This window comes from Scyliorhinus canicula, chromosome 1 (genome assembly GCF_902713615.1).
Source record: "Scyliorhinus canicula chromosome 1, sScyCan1.1, whole genome shotgun sequence".
NCBI classification, from domain to species: domain Eukaryota; kingdom Metazoa; phylum Chordata; class Chondrichthyes; order Carcharhiniformes; family Scyliorhinidae; genus Scyliorhinus; species Scyliorhinus canicula.
The window spans coordinates 190,992,782-191,008,029 of record NC_052146.1 but is presented as its reverse complement, the minus strand read 5'-3'; the positions used below and the strand labels follow the sequence as shown (position 1 = coordinate 191,008,029).

Genomic DNA, 15,248 nt, shown 5'->3' with positions numbered 1-15,248 from the left:
CTGGTCAAGCTAGCATCAGGTCTCCAGTCAAGTCAGCATAGTGTCAACCCACAGTTGGACATGTAAAATAGTTAGATGTTAAATGAAATCGTGTTGCATCTCATCAAGCGTTGGAAGTCTGTCTCGTGCTACACTGCATCAAATGCAGTCCACATAGACCCAGTCCGGCCAACACATCATGGTACCAGGTATGGAGGATGAAAATTGACGGACCTACCTTGAGTGAATCAGCGTTGACCAGCAAACAGCCATCCGGTGACATGGAAAACGCCCGCCCTCCTCCGCAGCTCCGCATCGCCGGCAAGTTGGAAGATCTTCAAACAAAAGTTCCAGCTCTATCTCGAAACCACCGACCTCGAGGCCGCATCGGATGCCAGGAAGATTGCACTCTTCCTCTCCACAGCCGGGGACCACGCCATCCACATCTACAACTCCCTTACATTCGCTGAAGGCAAAGACAAGACGAAATTTAAAACAGTCCTGCTGAAATTCGACAGCCATTGCGACATCGAGGTAAATGAGAGCTTTGAACAGTACATTTTCCAGCAGAGGCTTCAGGGTAAGGATGAACCTTTCCAATCATTTTTGACCCATCTCCGCATCCTCGCGCAGTCATGTCACTGTGACTCAACAACTGATTCCATGATCCGAGATCAGATCGTTTTCGGGGTCCACTCCAATTCCCTCTCGCCAGCAGCACCTGAAAGCTAAGCAGCTCACCCTCACCATCTCCATCGAAACGTGCATTCTCCACGAGCATGCCAACAACCGGTACTACGGAACGGATGCAGGCCATCGCACAAATGTAGGGCTTGAGTCTTGATGAGAGTGGCCATTTTGCACGCTTTTCCCGGGCTCCAGCGCATGCGTGCCACAACCAAGGGGACAGAAAGACCGATGACCAGCCTGCACAGGTGCGTACGTCATTCGACCGCACTGCGCATGTGCATTGGCGCATGAAACGTGCTGACGTTGGCGTCACGACGTGTCCGAATTGTGGCTCCGCCCATTTAAAGTGGCAATGTCCGGCAAAATCATGACGGTGTCTACAGTGTGGCAAGCTTGACCACGACGCAGCCCTTTGCAGATCTGCTCCACTGCCCAGCATCCAGCGATCCCAGCCCCGGCGCAGAAGCGTCCGTTCAATACAGCAGGTCATTCCAGACTCCGACCCCGACATCCCAACAGATCCTGACATCGAGTGCCTCAAATCCCCATTCCGGGTGGGCATCATTACTAAGCATGCGCTGCCTTTCTCAAAGATGGTGAAACACCTCCTAATCCTAAGCGTGGATCCTGACGACGAGTGGTGTGCTGTCCTCACAGTTCACAAGGCTCTCATCCATTTCAAGCTGGACACCGGCGCATCAGCGAACCTCATTTCGAAATCCGATCTCGACACCATCCGCGTCAGACCAAGCATTCTTCCACTGGCCTGCCAGCTCCTTGACTACAATGACAATGCCATTGCTGCCAGTGGCTCATGCCAACTAGGAGTTTCCAATAAGTCATTTAAAGCGACGCTGCGATTTGAGATTTTAGGACCTGACAGAGCATCCCTGCTCGGTGCTCGGGCCTGCAAACTCCTGAACCTGGTTCAGCGAGTCCACACCATGTCATCCTCACAGGCGACGGCCTCACCTGATGAAAACTTCCAGGCTCAAATTAATTACATCATAGCGCAGTACCTAGCTTGTTCGACGGTATGGGCACACTCCCATACCGATACAAAATCCTGCTCAAACCAAACGACACCCCTGTGGTTTTTCGCACCACGTCGGGTGCCGGCACCCCTAAAGGACCACCTCAAGCAGCAGTTGCAAGACCTCCAGGACCAGGGCATCATATCAAAGGTCACAGAACCCACGGACTGGGTAAGCTCCCTAGTCTGCATTAAGAAGCCGTCAGTGGAGCTTCGAATCTGTATCGACCCCAAAGATTTAAACCGCAACTTCATGAGGGAACATTACCCAGTACCAAAATTAGAAGAGTTGACCAGCGAGATGGCTCATGCCAAATTCTTTACGAAGATGGACGCCTCCAAGGGGTTCTGACAAATACAGCTGGACGCGTCCAGTCGCAAGCTGTGCACGTTCAACACCCCGTTCGGTCGCTACTGCTGCAACCGGATGCCTTTTGGCATCATCTCTGCCTCAGAGGTATTTCACCGCATAATGGAACAGATGATGGAGGGCATCGAGGAGGTGCGAGTGTACGTTGACGATGTCATAAACTGGTCCACAACTCCTCAAGAACACATCGATCACCTCAAGCAGGTAATCCACAGGATCTACGAGCATGGCCTCCGACTCAACAGGGCCAAATGCTCATTCGGTCAATCAGAAATCAAATTCCTTGGCGACCACATCTCGCAGAAAGGCATGCGGCCAGATGCTGACAAGGTTTCGGCAATCAACGCCATGAAGACCCCAGAGGACAAGAAGGCGGTCCTCCGCTTTTTAGGGATGGTCAACTTCCTTGGGAAGTTCGTTCCCAACATGGCATCCCACACCACAGCCCTCCGCCATCTCATCAGAAAGTCGACGGAATTCCAGTGGCTGCCCGCTCATGAGAAAGAATGGCGTGAGCTGAGGGCAGAGCTCAGCAAAGCCCCGGTGCTGGCGTTTTTCGATCCCGCCATGGAGACAGAAATATCCACTGATGCGAGCCAGAACAGTATTGGGGCGGTGCTCCTCCAACGGGATGACTCCTCCTCCTGGGCCCCAATTGTGTATGCCTCCAGAGCCATGACACCCACTGAGCAATGGTACACTCAGATTGAGAAGGAATGCCTGGGCCTCCTAACGGTAATCGACCAGTTCCACGACTATGTATATGGCCTCCCTAAATTCACGGTTGAGACGGACAACAGGCCATTAGTCCATATCATACAAAAATACCTCAATGACATGACGCCACAGTTACAACGAATCCTTCTCAAGCTACGCCGCTACGATTTTGAACCGGTCTACACCCCAGGCAAAGACATAATTGTTGCAGATGCCCTTTCCAGGTCTATCACCATACCGTGTGAGCAAACAGACATCGTATATCAAATCGACGCGCAGGTGCAATTCTGTGCGTGACTAGCACCTCGGGGAGGCCATGCGTACTGAAAGACAAACGCATCTTCTCGATTGTTGCACAGGACATTGTGCCTACCATCTTATGCACCTCTAGCCATTTAGACTGGGCGTTGAGGAACATGGATCCTTGAAAAGGGCCGGCGAACTCCACATGCAAGCGCGCCCAAGGCCGCTCTGGCCATTCACAGTGATGTAGGGGCGCGGCCGGCGGAAGCTTCTGATGCTCCTGGCAAATGGAGCAGTTTTGGGCCACCTTCTCAATGTCGGTGTCGAGGCCTGGCCACCAGACATAATTCCGGGCCAACATTTTCAGTTTGGTCACACCTGGATGCCCATTGTGCAAGTCTCTCAGTATCAGCTCCTGTCCTTTTCCCGGGACAATCACACGCGTCCCCCACAGAAGGATGCCGTCTTCCACGCTGAATTCTGACAGCTTGGAGGAAAATGCCCGCAACTCGCCTGGGAGCTGTCTATGCTGCCCACCATACAGGACTATGTGCCGAACCTTTGACAGGACTGGCTCCGTCTGGGTCCACTCACAGATCTGTGATGCCGTGACAGGCAAGGTGTCCATAAAACTTAGGATTGCAACCACCTCACCGGTCGTGGGGGTCGACATGGGGCCAGTCGATAAAGGCAATCGGTTCAGTGCGTCGGCATTCCCTATCTGGTTTCTACTCCAGAGAATACTCGTATGCAGTGAGCAACAAAGCCCAGCACTGGATCTGTGCGGAAGCAATGGGCGGTATTGGCTTATCCTCTCTGAAAAGTCCCAGCAGAGGCTTATGATCAGTCACGATAGTGAAGTGGCGGCCATACATGTACTGGTGGAAACGTTTCACCACAAAGACCACTGCCAGGCCCTCCTTCTCGATCTGTGCGTACTTTTTTCCGCTGCAGTCAACGTGCGGGAGGCGAAAGCTATCGGCCGCTCGGCCCCGTTCTCCATCTTGTGAGACAGGACGGCCCCAATACCATACGGGGATGCATCACATGTGACGAGCAAAGGCTTTCCAGGATGATAGTGGGTTAATAACCCAGACGACGACAATTGTTGTTTTACCCGCCGGAAAGCGGTTTCTTGCGGCTGACCCCAAATCCAGGTGTGATTCTTCTTTAGCAGAAGGTGCAACGGGGCCAGCGTAGTTGCCAGATTGGGGAGGAACTTTCCGTAATAGTTTACGAGGCCGAGAAACGAACAAAGGTGCGAAGTGTCAGTCGGGGCGGGGGCCTGTTGAATCGCCCACACCTTCTCTGCGACAGGGTGCAAACCTTCACGGTCCACCCAATAACCCAGGTAGACCACTTCCTTCATCTGAAAGACGCACTTTGTGCGACGTAAATGGACTCCAGCCTCCGAAAAGCGTCTAAGGACAGCCTCCAAACTTTCCAAATGTTCCTGCTCCGATGTCGCTGTGATCAAAACGTCATCTAAGTAGACAGCAACACGGGGTAAACCTCTCAAAATGCCATTATAACACATTGAAAAATAGCGCAGGCAGAGGATACTCCAAAGGGCAAATGTGTATATTCATACAGGCCCCAGTGTGTATTAATTGTTACATATGGCCGGGAGGCAGGGTCCAGCTCCAACTGTAGGTAGGCGTGACTCATATCTAATTTTGTGAACGAGAGTCCACCTGCAAGCTTCGCGTAGAGATCCTTTATGCGAGGTATTGGGTATCGGTCGAGTCGGGAAGCCGTATTCACTGTAAGTTTATAGTCGCCGCACAAGCGAACAGTGGCATCTGGCTTCATTACAGGTACAACTGGCGCTGCCCAGTCAGCGAAATGGACATGCCTGATGATACCCAAAGTCTCCAAACGAGTGAGCTCCCCTTCTACCTTCTCGAGCAAGGCGTAAGGCACCGGGCGCGCCCGGAAGTAGCGCGGCGTGGCTCCTGGTTCGACTTGGATACGGGCTACAACCCCTTTTATTTTCCACAAACCGGGCTGGAATACATCTGGGTATCGTCCTAGCACCTCAGTCAACCCTCCAGAAACTGTTTGAAGGATGTGCTGCCACTGCAACCACAAATGGCGTAACCAGTCCCGACCCAACAGGCTGGGCCCATGGCCGTGCGCCACGATAAGTGGGAAACGCCCCTCCTGGTGTCCATAAACAACAGGGGTCATCATAGTTCCTGCAATGTCCAATGGTTCTCCCGTGTAGATGGCCAATCTGGCTTGTGTGTCGGTTAATGTAAGGGTCTGTATACCCTGCTTGATGCGGTCGAATGTCCTCTGGGTGATCACGGAGACCGCTGCGCCAGTGTCCAACTCCACCTCAAGCGGGTGACCATTGACCCGTACTGTCACTTTAATGGGGGCCACACGGGGAGCTGCCACACAATGCAGCTGCAGGCAGTGATCCTCCATCTCCACGTCCTCAGGTGTAGTCGCCGCAGGTTCATCCAAATGAAAGGTACGGCCCCTGGGCTGGCCCCAGTTTCGGTCGGAACGATGGCGCCTCTGGCGCCCCCAGGACCGGTGTCCGCGACGGGGTCGGCGCCTACAAGTCTGACACGGACATGGTTCCTCATCCATTGGTTCTGGAGAAGGCTCCCTTCGGGGAGGAATGTCCGACGGCCAGTGGCGTTGATCCGGACGTCGCCTCGCCCAAGGTACCGCAGGGGTGCAGGGGGACGCTTTCGAATGGAAGGGGTTGCGCCCCAAGGCATGCACCTCCATTCCCTGTACCTCCTGCACTCCTCGTTCTGCGCTCTCTCGGGACAATACTATTTGAATGGCCTGTTGAAAAGTCAATGTTGGTTCGGCTAACAACTTTCTCTGGGTGGCCGCATTGTTAATACCGCAAACCAAATGTTCGCGTAACATTTCTGACAAGGTCTCACCATAGTCACAGTACTCCGCAATCCTGCGTAGCCTGGATACAATGTCGGCAAGGGATTCTCCTGGGGTCCTCTCAGCGGTATTAAACCAGTAACGTTGGACTATCGTGGATGGGGTTGGGTTAAAATATTGCCTCACTAAGTTCACAACTTCATCAAATGTTTTGGTGTCCGGCGCAGCTGGGTACGTAAGGCTCCTAATCATCCCAAACGTATGCGGGCCGCAGGCAGTGAGCAATATGACCACCTGGCACTCGGTTTCGGTGATGTTGTTTGCCCGGAAATAGTAACGCATCCGTTGTGTGTACTGGTTCCAGCTTTCCAGCGCAGCATCAAAAACATCCAAATGTCCATACAGAGGCATGGTGTAATAGAAAACAACTTCCAACCTGTATCCAACAAAAATCCAGGGAGGCAGCTTCAGCAGCGTAGACAGCTAGTCACTATCCCATCCTCGTCGCCAGTTTTTTGAGGGCCACGAAGAATCCAGCACGAGTTTCAGGATGAAAAGGAATAACATTTATTTACAATAACATATATATACAACAGCAGCAGACACTTCCCTTGCTGCTCACTCCTCTCTCTCTGCTGGTTCCAAACTGGCCAGCTCTATTTATGCAGGGAATCTGCTAATGATTTCTCCGCCCCCCTCATTGGGGAAGCTCATACTCCCATAGGATTGTGGGATTGTCATTAGTCCCCAGCCAATGGTAAGCAGGCAGGTTATAACATGAGCATTGTGTCATCCCACAGTTGGACATGTAAAATAGTTAGATGTTAAATAAAATCGTGTTGCATCTCATCAAGTGTTGGAAGTCTGTCTCTCGCTACACTGCATCAAACGCAGTCCACATAGACCCAGCCTGCCCAACACATCAGCCCTACGGCCACCGGCAGATAACAGGCCACTGTTCACAAGCAGGAAGGGATATAATTCGATGAACATACAGGTGGTGTGCAACCAACAGATGCGCATTATGCACGTCTGCGTCCGATACCCGGGCAGTGTGCACGACGCATTCATCTTGGCGCTCTCGGTGATCCCCGACATGTTCGATGGACACCCGCCTGGATGCGTGGCTGGCTGCTGGGTGACATAGGTTACCTGTTGCGGTAGTGGCTGATGACGCCTGTACGGAGACCACAGACTGACGCGGAGACCCGCTACAATTATGCCCATACAGCGACCAGGGGTGTGGTTGAGGGGTGCTTTGAAGCCCTGAAGATGCACTTCAGGTGCCTGGACCACTCTGGGGGTCCCTCAGGAACGAGGCTAGAAGGGTGGCCCGCATCGTGGTGGCCTGCTGCGTCCTCCACAACATTGCGCAGCAGAGGTCTAGAGGAGGATGAGGAGGAAGGGCAGGCCTCGTCAGACGAGGAGGCTGAGGGGGAGGAGGACAATGAGCGGGACTTGGGGACTGGCCAGGCATTGGAGGTCGCACGACGGTACTGCCAGGGCCAGCGCGCACGGAATACACACTTCGCGACACGGTGTACCGACTAGGGGGGCACTGGCCTGGGGCATGGACACCACCATTCCACACTCCCTCACCTCCCATCCACTGAACATCCGCACCTCCCACACCACCAAACCACCCGCATACACACCCCCTCCATAATACATACCTGCGGCACTACGAGCCAGGGCATTGGGTTGGCAGTCACAGCGGGTCTGATCCATGGGATGGAGGATGATGACAGCCCGCTCTGCGATGAACTCCATGCTCCATATAGTTTGACAATGTCTGACTCATGCCCACAGTAGCACGTTCCACCTGGGTGATTCCTGCATGCGAGCTGGCCAGTCCATCACACGGTCCTGTCAAATCCCTGGGGAGGGGGTGGTGGGGACGGTTGGGGCGGGGGTGTGCCACCTTAACTGGTGTCTAACTTTCTGGCCTTATGGGCCCTAACGTTGCGCCTAGGTGGTTCCTCAGACGGTACAGCAGGAGTGGAGGTGGCCTGCTGTGACCCCTGCCCTGCGACGAGGGTCCCTGTTGGTGCACGTCTCCTGAGGCAGCCCGGCCTGAATAGGCCTGCCTGCTCCTCGGGCATTCCAGATGGTGTAGTGCCGCCCTGTTCTGCCCGCTGCCCACCAGATGAACCAGGAACAGGAGCAGGCGGTGTCCGAGGTGCTGCGCTGTTCCGGCAACTCCCCTGCGGGAGCCACCTGCCCCTGCACCTCCTCCTCCTTCAGGGTGCCTGCATCTGCACTATGGGTGGGACTAGATGTTCCAGGAGCCTGGAGTCGTCTGGACGGCAGCTGGTTCCTGGGGCCGAACTGCCACCGATCATCCGGACCCTCGGCTGCTCCTACGTCCACTTGCTGTACCGGATGTGATTTGTGGTGTGCCAGGAGTGTCCCAGGAGCCTCTTCACTAGTTTGCCCAATTGAGATGAAAGTCTCTGAGATAGTGGACAGTATTGGAGATGGGCCCCTGGATGGACTGGGCCCATCTCTGGCAGGTCCTGGAAGACACAAGGTGGCATGTATGGTGGTGGGGCATGAAGGTGAGAGGGGTGAGGGGGGTGGTGGTGGGGGGTGAGGGGATGGTAGGGGTGTGAGGGGGTGGTAGGGGGGTGAGGAGGGTGGGAGGAGTGAGGGAGATAAGCATCGTGGGGGGTGAGGGGGGCATACATGTGTCATGAGGATCCGCAACTAGGCAGGGGGTCTCACTTCGTCACGTGCTGCCGACCTCCGCTTCAGCGACCGCCCTCTCCTCTGGGCCGCCAACCAAGTCCAGTGCCCTCTGCTCGGCACGGTGAGGGGCCATGGGACTGGTGGTCCCCCACTGGTCTTCTCCCCCTCCCAGCGGTTGTGGGGCGCAGCGGCAAACACAAACAAGGACATTGTTAGATAGTCCGGCGCATGCAGCCCAGGTTGGGTAGCTGATGGCATCAATGGTCAGGCCATTATGGCTGGCATGTGGGGGCAGGGTGACCCCCGGGGTGGGGGGAGTCTGGGTCACATGTGTGTGTGGGGTAGGGGATTTGGTGCCATTGGCACAGTGCTGCCTACTCACCCTGGCCACCCTGAGGAGGTCATGCAGTTTCTTTCTGCACTGGATGGCAGTCCGGGTGACTTCTCCAATGGGGCTGGTGGCGTTTGCCACCTGTGCCCAGGCACGCCGGATGGCGGCGCCTGACGACCTTCCTCCTGGGCCAGGGTACAGGATCATCCGCCTCTCCTCCACCGCGACCAGGTGGGTCTCCTGGAACCACCTGGAACTCTGCGTCCCGGAACCGTGGCGCTGCTCTCTTTCCAGCAATGTTGGCTGCGACAGTGTGTGTGTGTGGGTGGGGGGGAGAAAATCGCTGAAGTGAGGTTGTAGCTGTGCGGCAATCACGGAACTGGCGAATCCGGCGCCGTTTCGTGTGCAAACTGTGGAGTTTCACGTTACGACGGTGCTAGCCCCTTTGGAGTTGCTGAATAATGCACCTGTTGTGCCGTTTATGCTGCCGTTAAAGTCCACACTTTTCACGACGGTGTCAGCACTTAGTCTCAGAAACGGAAAATCCCACCCATGGTATCTCGATGGCGAGAATGCTTTTACTCACTTCTCGCACCCACATTTGGATCAAGGTCACAATCAAAGTTCAAGCCAAGTGGTTCTGGCAGAATCTAAACAGATTATTGGTGAGTAGGCGTGATTTGATGGTGTTAATGACTTGTAACATTTTACTGATACATTTGTGAGGAAGCTGACAAGTCAGTAATTACTCAAGTTAAATTTGTCCTATTCTTGAGCATGTCTAGGCAATTGTGACATTGATGCCAGTGTCATAACTGCATTGGAATACGGGCAGCACGGTGGCGCAGTGGTTAGCATTGGTGCCTCATGGTGCTGAGGTCCCAGGTTCGATCCCGGTTCTGGGTCACTGTCTGTGTGGAGTTTTGAAATTCACCCTGTGTTTACGTGGGTTCCGCCCCCACAACGCAACGGTGTTCAGGGTAAGTGGATTGGCCACGCTAAATTGCGTGGAAAAAAATAATTGGGTACTTTACATTTTTATGAAAAAAAACTTCAAAACCCATCACCTTGACTGTTACCAGAGCACTCTGCCAAATAAGATGTTCACATGAGTGTTCATTGACAAATTTTGAACTCAGCCATACAATGGGATATTAGAACGTGTAACCAAAAGCTTGTGCAAAGGGATTGGTTGAAAGGAATGTCTTAAGGGGGAGAGTGTGGTTGAGAAATGATTAAGGGTTTTTTCATTTGCATGGTTGGGGAAGCAGGTATAATTTTATGTTGAACTGACACAGTGTGAATGGTTATGAAGCCAACGGGGATGGTTCTCTCAGGGCAGTTCAGTATGTGCCTGACTTGGATGGCCACAGTCAAAATCTGAGCTTCGGTTGCACGGTGGCGCAGTGGTTAGCACTGCTGCCTCACAGTGCCGAGGATCTGGGTTCAATCCCAGCCCCGGATCACCGTCCGTGCAGAGTTTGCACATTCTCCCTGTGACTGTGTGGGTCTCACCCCCACAAGCCGAAGATGTGTGGGGTAGGCCATGCTAAAATTGACCCTTAATTGGGAAAAAAAATTGGGTATTTTGAATTTATTTTTTAAAAATTGAACTGCTTCTCATGTTCCACTTGTGGACCAAGTGGCCACATCTTCCCTGGCCCATCCTTAAGCGGTTGAGTGTTGTGCAAATTTTCAGCAGACGTTTGAAACCAGGGGCTTCACCACTTGGGTTAGTTACCAGGTTGTGGTCGGTGATGTTTTAGTCAACCAGGACGTGTGCCATTGAGGTGCAGGGCTATAATCAGTTTGTAAGGAGTACAGTGAATTCCAGTAGACACCACCTGCTTTCAAAGGAGAATGTGGGGTATTTTTTGAGGTTGTGTGTCAGTGGGAGTCCTTTGTCAGCTGTTAGCTGACAGCAGAACTTTTGTCTGATCTGTTGGTTGTGAAATATCAGAACTAATAACAGGAAAAGTCACCAATGTGATGTGATGAAAATCAGAGAGGCGCAAGATGTCAAAATTGGATGATTTCAGAGATTTCAAGAATATAACCAAATGACTCCTGTCCCCTGGTCACAAACTTCCAGTTGGAATGCACACATTAAACAAAGTAGATTTCTACCAATAGACTGTCAAGTTTTGCAAAACAAAATCTCATCCTAAAATAACACTGGCAATCCCTTATTGAAAAATTCTGGAGCACCTCTTAGAAACTTACTTTTCTATGCTCTGTTATACTGCCCTGCCGACTGCCAAAGTAACTTTTAGCAGCATGGGACCCTACTGAATACTGAACACTTGAATGCTGACCAATGGATTTTATGGATTCGGCTGGTCTTTCCTGAAAAGGAAATAAGGCATTTAATATATGGTATAAGATGATTCACATAAGAGGCGTAACTAAAATGAAAGCTTGTGGAATTGTAGGTAAATTATTAACCTGTTGAGAGATTGATTAGGCGGTCAAAGACAGTAGCTATTATGTGTATGCACCTGAATTGGAAGGACATTGGATTCATAGATTCATAGAAATTTACAGCACATAAGGAGGCCATTTGGCGTATAGTGTCTATGCCAGTCAAAAGAGATCTGACTACACTAATCCTATTTTACAGCGCTTGGCCCATAGCCCTGGAAGTTACGGCAGAGCAGGTGACTATATACTTCCGTTTCTGACTCAGCCACACTTGCAAGAAGTGAGTTCCAGACCCCCACCACCCTCTGGGGGAAAGGTTTCTCCTCAACTCAACTCATAACCTTCAACCTCTTACATTAAATCTATGCCACCTGATTATTGACCCCTCTACTAATGAAAAGGTGCCTTCCTATCTGCCCATCTATGCCCCTCATAATCTTATCAACCTCTATCACGTCCCCTCTCACCCTTTGCTGCTCCAAGGAAAACAGTCTCAACCTATCCAATCTTTTTTTTAAATTTAAAGTACCCAATTCATTATTTTCCCAATTAAGGGGCAATTTAGCATGGTTAATCTACCTACCCTGCACATCTTTGCGTTGTGGGGGTGAGACCCACGCAAACACGGGGAGAATGTGCAGACGCTACACAAACAACCTATTCAATCTTACCTCATAGCTCATCCTCCAGCCCAGGCAACATTCTGGTAAATATCTTCTGCACCCTCACTAACAAAGTCACATCCTTCCTATAATGTAGTGACCAGAAATGCACGCAGTACTCCAATTGTGACCTAACCAGTGTTTTATATAGTTCCAGCATGACCTCCCTGCTCTTGTATCCTGTGCCTCTGCTAACAAAGGCAAGAATCCCATATGCCTTCTTAACCACCTAATCTACCTGCCCTGCCACCTTCAGGGATCTGTGGAAATGCAATTCAAGCAGTACTTTTTAGGGTCCTACCATTCATAATATAATCTTTTGCTTTGTTAGCCATCCCCAAGTCCATTACCTCACACTTTTCAAGGTTGAATTCCATTTATCACTGCTCTGCAAACCGGATCAGCTGCAGCTGGATCCACAATCAAGCGACATCAAAAAGGACTTTAGTCACTGGTGAGTCCATAGAAGACTCCTGGCGGGCCCTAATCCCACTCGTCCGGCACTGTGACTGTCAGGCCGTTACGGCCACTGAACATTCCAAACTTCTTATGCGGGACGCGTTCGTAATGAGGATTAGGTCGGACCTCATACGCCAAAGAATGTTAGAAGGGGCCACGCTCGACCTAGCTGAAACAAAGTGACCCAAGCCGGAATCGAACCTGGGACCCTGGAGCTGTGAAGCGATTGTGCTATCCACAATGCTACCGTACTGCCCTGCCCGTGGAGCAATACGCAGATCCATCCTCTTTTGGCCCATGCTGAGGATCTACTGTGTTGAAATTCATCTGCCACAGTTTTGCCCACTCATCTATTAACATCTCTTCGTAATTTTACAGTCCTGTCTACACTACCTGCCGTGCCACCAATCTTAGTATAATTTGAAAACTTGGTTATATGTCTTGTTACTGTGTGATCTAAGTCATTAATAAATGTAATGAGTAGTCAAGGCCCCAAAGCAGATCTCTATGGGACCACGTATCATATGGTCAGAGAAATCGGGGCACTGGCAATAATTTCCAAATCCTCTCTGGCCACAGGTCAGGTGCCAGAGCATCATACAGCGGCCTGCAACCGGCGGGGATTCAATTAGAAGGAAATTTCAATATATATTAAGATTTTAGAGCTCTGCACGGTGATGCATATTTATAATCTTCATACGGGATTTTAAATATTGATAATGAGTAAACTAAGTCCTCAATTTATACTTAATTTGTTAAACCTACCATCTTGATATCTACATTTTCAGCGTATTGTTGTTTACTAACGTTGCCATCCACTGAATAGTGAACATCAGATTTTGGCGATTCTATTTGGGTCTCCTAGAAAAGTACAAAATTATCATTTGTCAACAAATATTTCTGAGTATTTGACATAGTGATTAAGTCCTTCGCCTTTTATGACAATAGAGGATAAAGATTTCAGCTTTTGCTTCCTGTTGAACTCTACAGAAAGCACTTTACTGCTTTTGATGTGGTCCAAGAGCTGTTAATCATAGCTAGATGTTTATAAACATTGTGGTTAGTTGCACAGCTGGGTGCTTGATCTCCATTCAGCCTAAAGGAAAATTAAATTGAACAATCTAGACAGCTGGGTATCTGTGGGCTGTCAATCACAACCCAGTACAAATAATCTACCATTGGTGTTAATGAAAGGCTTGCAGATCAAAGATTTGAGGAGGTTTAAACCCAGCTGATGTGGTTTTCACTGCCAAGAATGTACAACTGCTGCTTTGGGCATAAATTGAGTTTTAATGCAGTGATGTTTTCACCGTCTCTGTCTGGACTGCTCCATAGCTTCCAGACAGTGTCTCTTTTATGGGGGGGGGGGGGTGTCTCTGATGGGGATCTCGAGTGGCAGTCGTTCTTGTGGGGGTCTCTGTAATGGGGATCACTGGGGGGGTTTCTCTTGTGGCGGGTCTCGAGAACCATTGAAGCAGGGAATACTGACAGTGCAGAAGGAGGCCATTCAGTCCATCAAGTCTGCACCAATCGTCTGAAAAAGCCTACCTATGTCCATTCCCCACCCTATTCCCTCCACCCTATCACCGTAACCCCACCTAACTTTTTTGAACATTAAAGGACAATTTATCATGGTTGGATTCTCTCTTATGGGGGGTCTGAAGTGGGCGGGGGGGGGGGGGGGGGGGGGGGGGGGGGGGTCTGGTGGGGATGGGGTTGGCAACATAAGAACATAAGAACTAGGAGCAGGAGTGGGCCATCTGGCCCCTCGAGCCTGCTCCGCCATTCAATTAGATCATGGCTGATCTTTTGTGGACTCAGCTCCACTTTCCGGCCCGAACACCATAACCCTTAATCCCTTTATTCTTCAAAAAACTATCTATCTTTACCTTAAAAACATGTAATGAAGGAGCCTCAACTGCTTCACTGGGCAAGGAATTCCATAGATTCACAATCCTTTGGGTGAAGAAGTTCCTCCTAAACTCAGTCCTAAATCTACTTCCCCTTATTTTGAGGCTATGTCCCCTAGTTCTGCTGTCACCCGCCAGTGGAAACAACCTGCCCGCATCTATCCTATCTATTCCCTTCATAATTTTAAATGTTTCTATAAGATCCCCCCTCATCCTTCTAAATTCCAACGAGTACAGTCCCAGTCTACTCAACCTCTCCTCATAATCCAACCCCTTCAGATCTGGGATTAACCTAGTGAATCTCCTCTGCACACCCTCCAGTGCCAGTACGTCCTTTCTCAAGTAAGGAGACCAAAACTGAACACAATACTCCAGGTGTGGCCGCACTAACACCTTATACAATTGCAACATAACCTCCCTAGTCTTAAACTCCATCCCTCTAGCAATGAAGGACAACATTCCATTTGCCTTCTTAATCACCTGTTGCACTTGTAAACCAACCTTCTGTGACTCATGCACTAGCACACCCAAGTCTCTCTGAACAGCGGCATGCTTTAATATATTATCGTTTAAATAATAATCCCGTTTGCTGTTATTCCTACCAAAATGGATAACCTCACATTTGTCAACATTGTATTCCATCTGCCAGACCCGAGCCCATTCACTTAACCTATCCAAATCCCTCTGCAGACTTCCAGTATCCTCTGCACTTTTCGCTTTACCACTCATCTTAATGTCATCTGCAAACTTGGACACATTGCCCTTGGTCCCCAACTCCAAATCAACATTTCCATTGTGGGGGTGGGGGGTTTCCGGATGGACTTTGGGGGCAACTAAGAGTTACCCCCTTGGCCCACCATGCCACGGCCATGCTGGTAACTACTTG

At 50.8% G+C, this 15,248-nt stretch overlaps 1 protein-coding gene across 2 annotated transcripts in view; it reads right to left on the bottom strand.

Annotated features, from left to right (window-relative positions):
- The window catches only part of adgb (androglobin), a 564,769-nt gene that overhangs the window by 308,703 nt on the left and 240,818 nt on the right, over positions 1 to 15,248 (bottom strand). For both annotated transcript variants that reach the window (XM_038805127.1, XM_038805138.1), the window contains exons 14-15: positions 13,218 to 13,313; positions 11,134 to 11,256 (exon numbers count right to left, since the gene is read on the bottom strand). In XM_038805127.1, the coding sequence (XP_038661055.1) occupies positions 11,134 to 11,256; positions 13,218 to 13,313 (219 nt within the window). The remainder of the gene's footprint in view (positions 1 to 11,133; positions 11,257 to 13,217; positions 13,314 to 15,248) is intronic.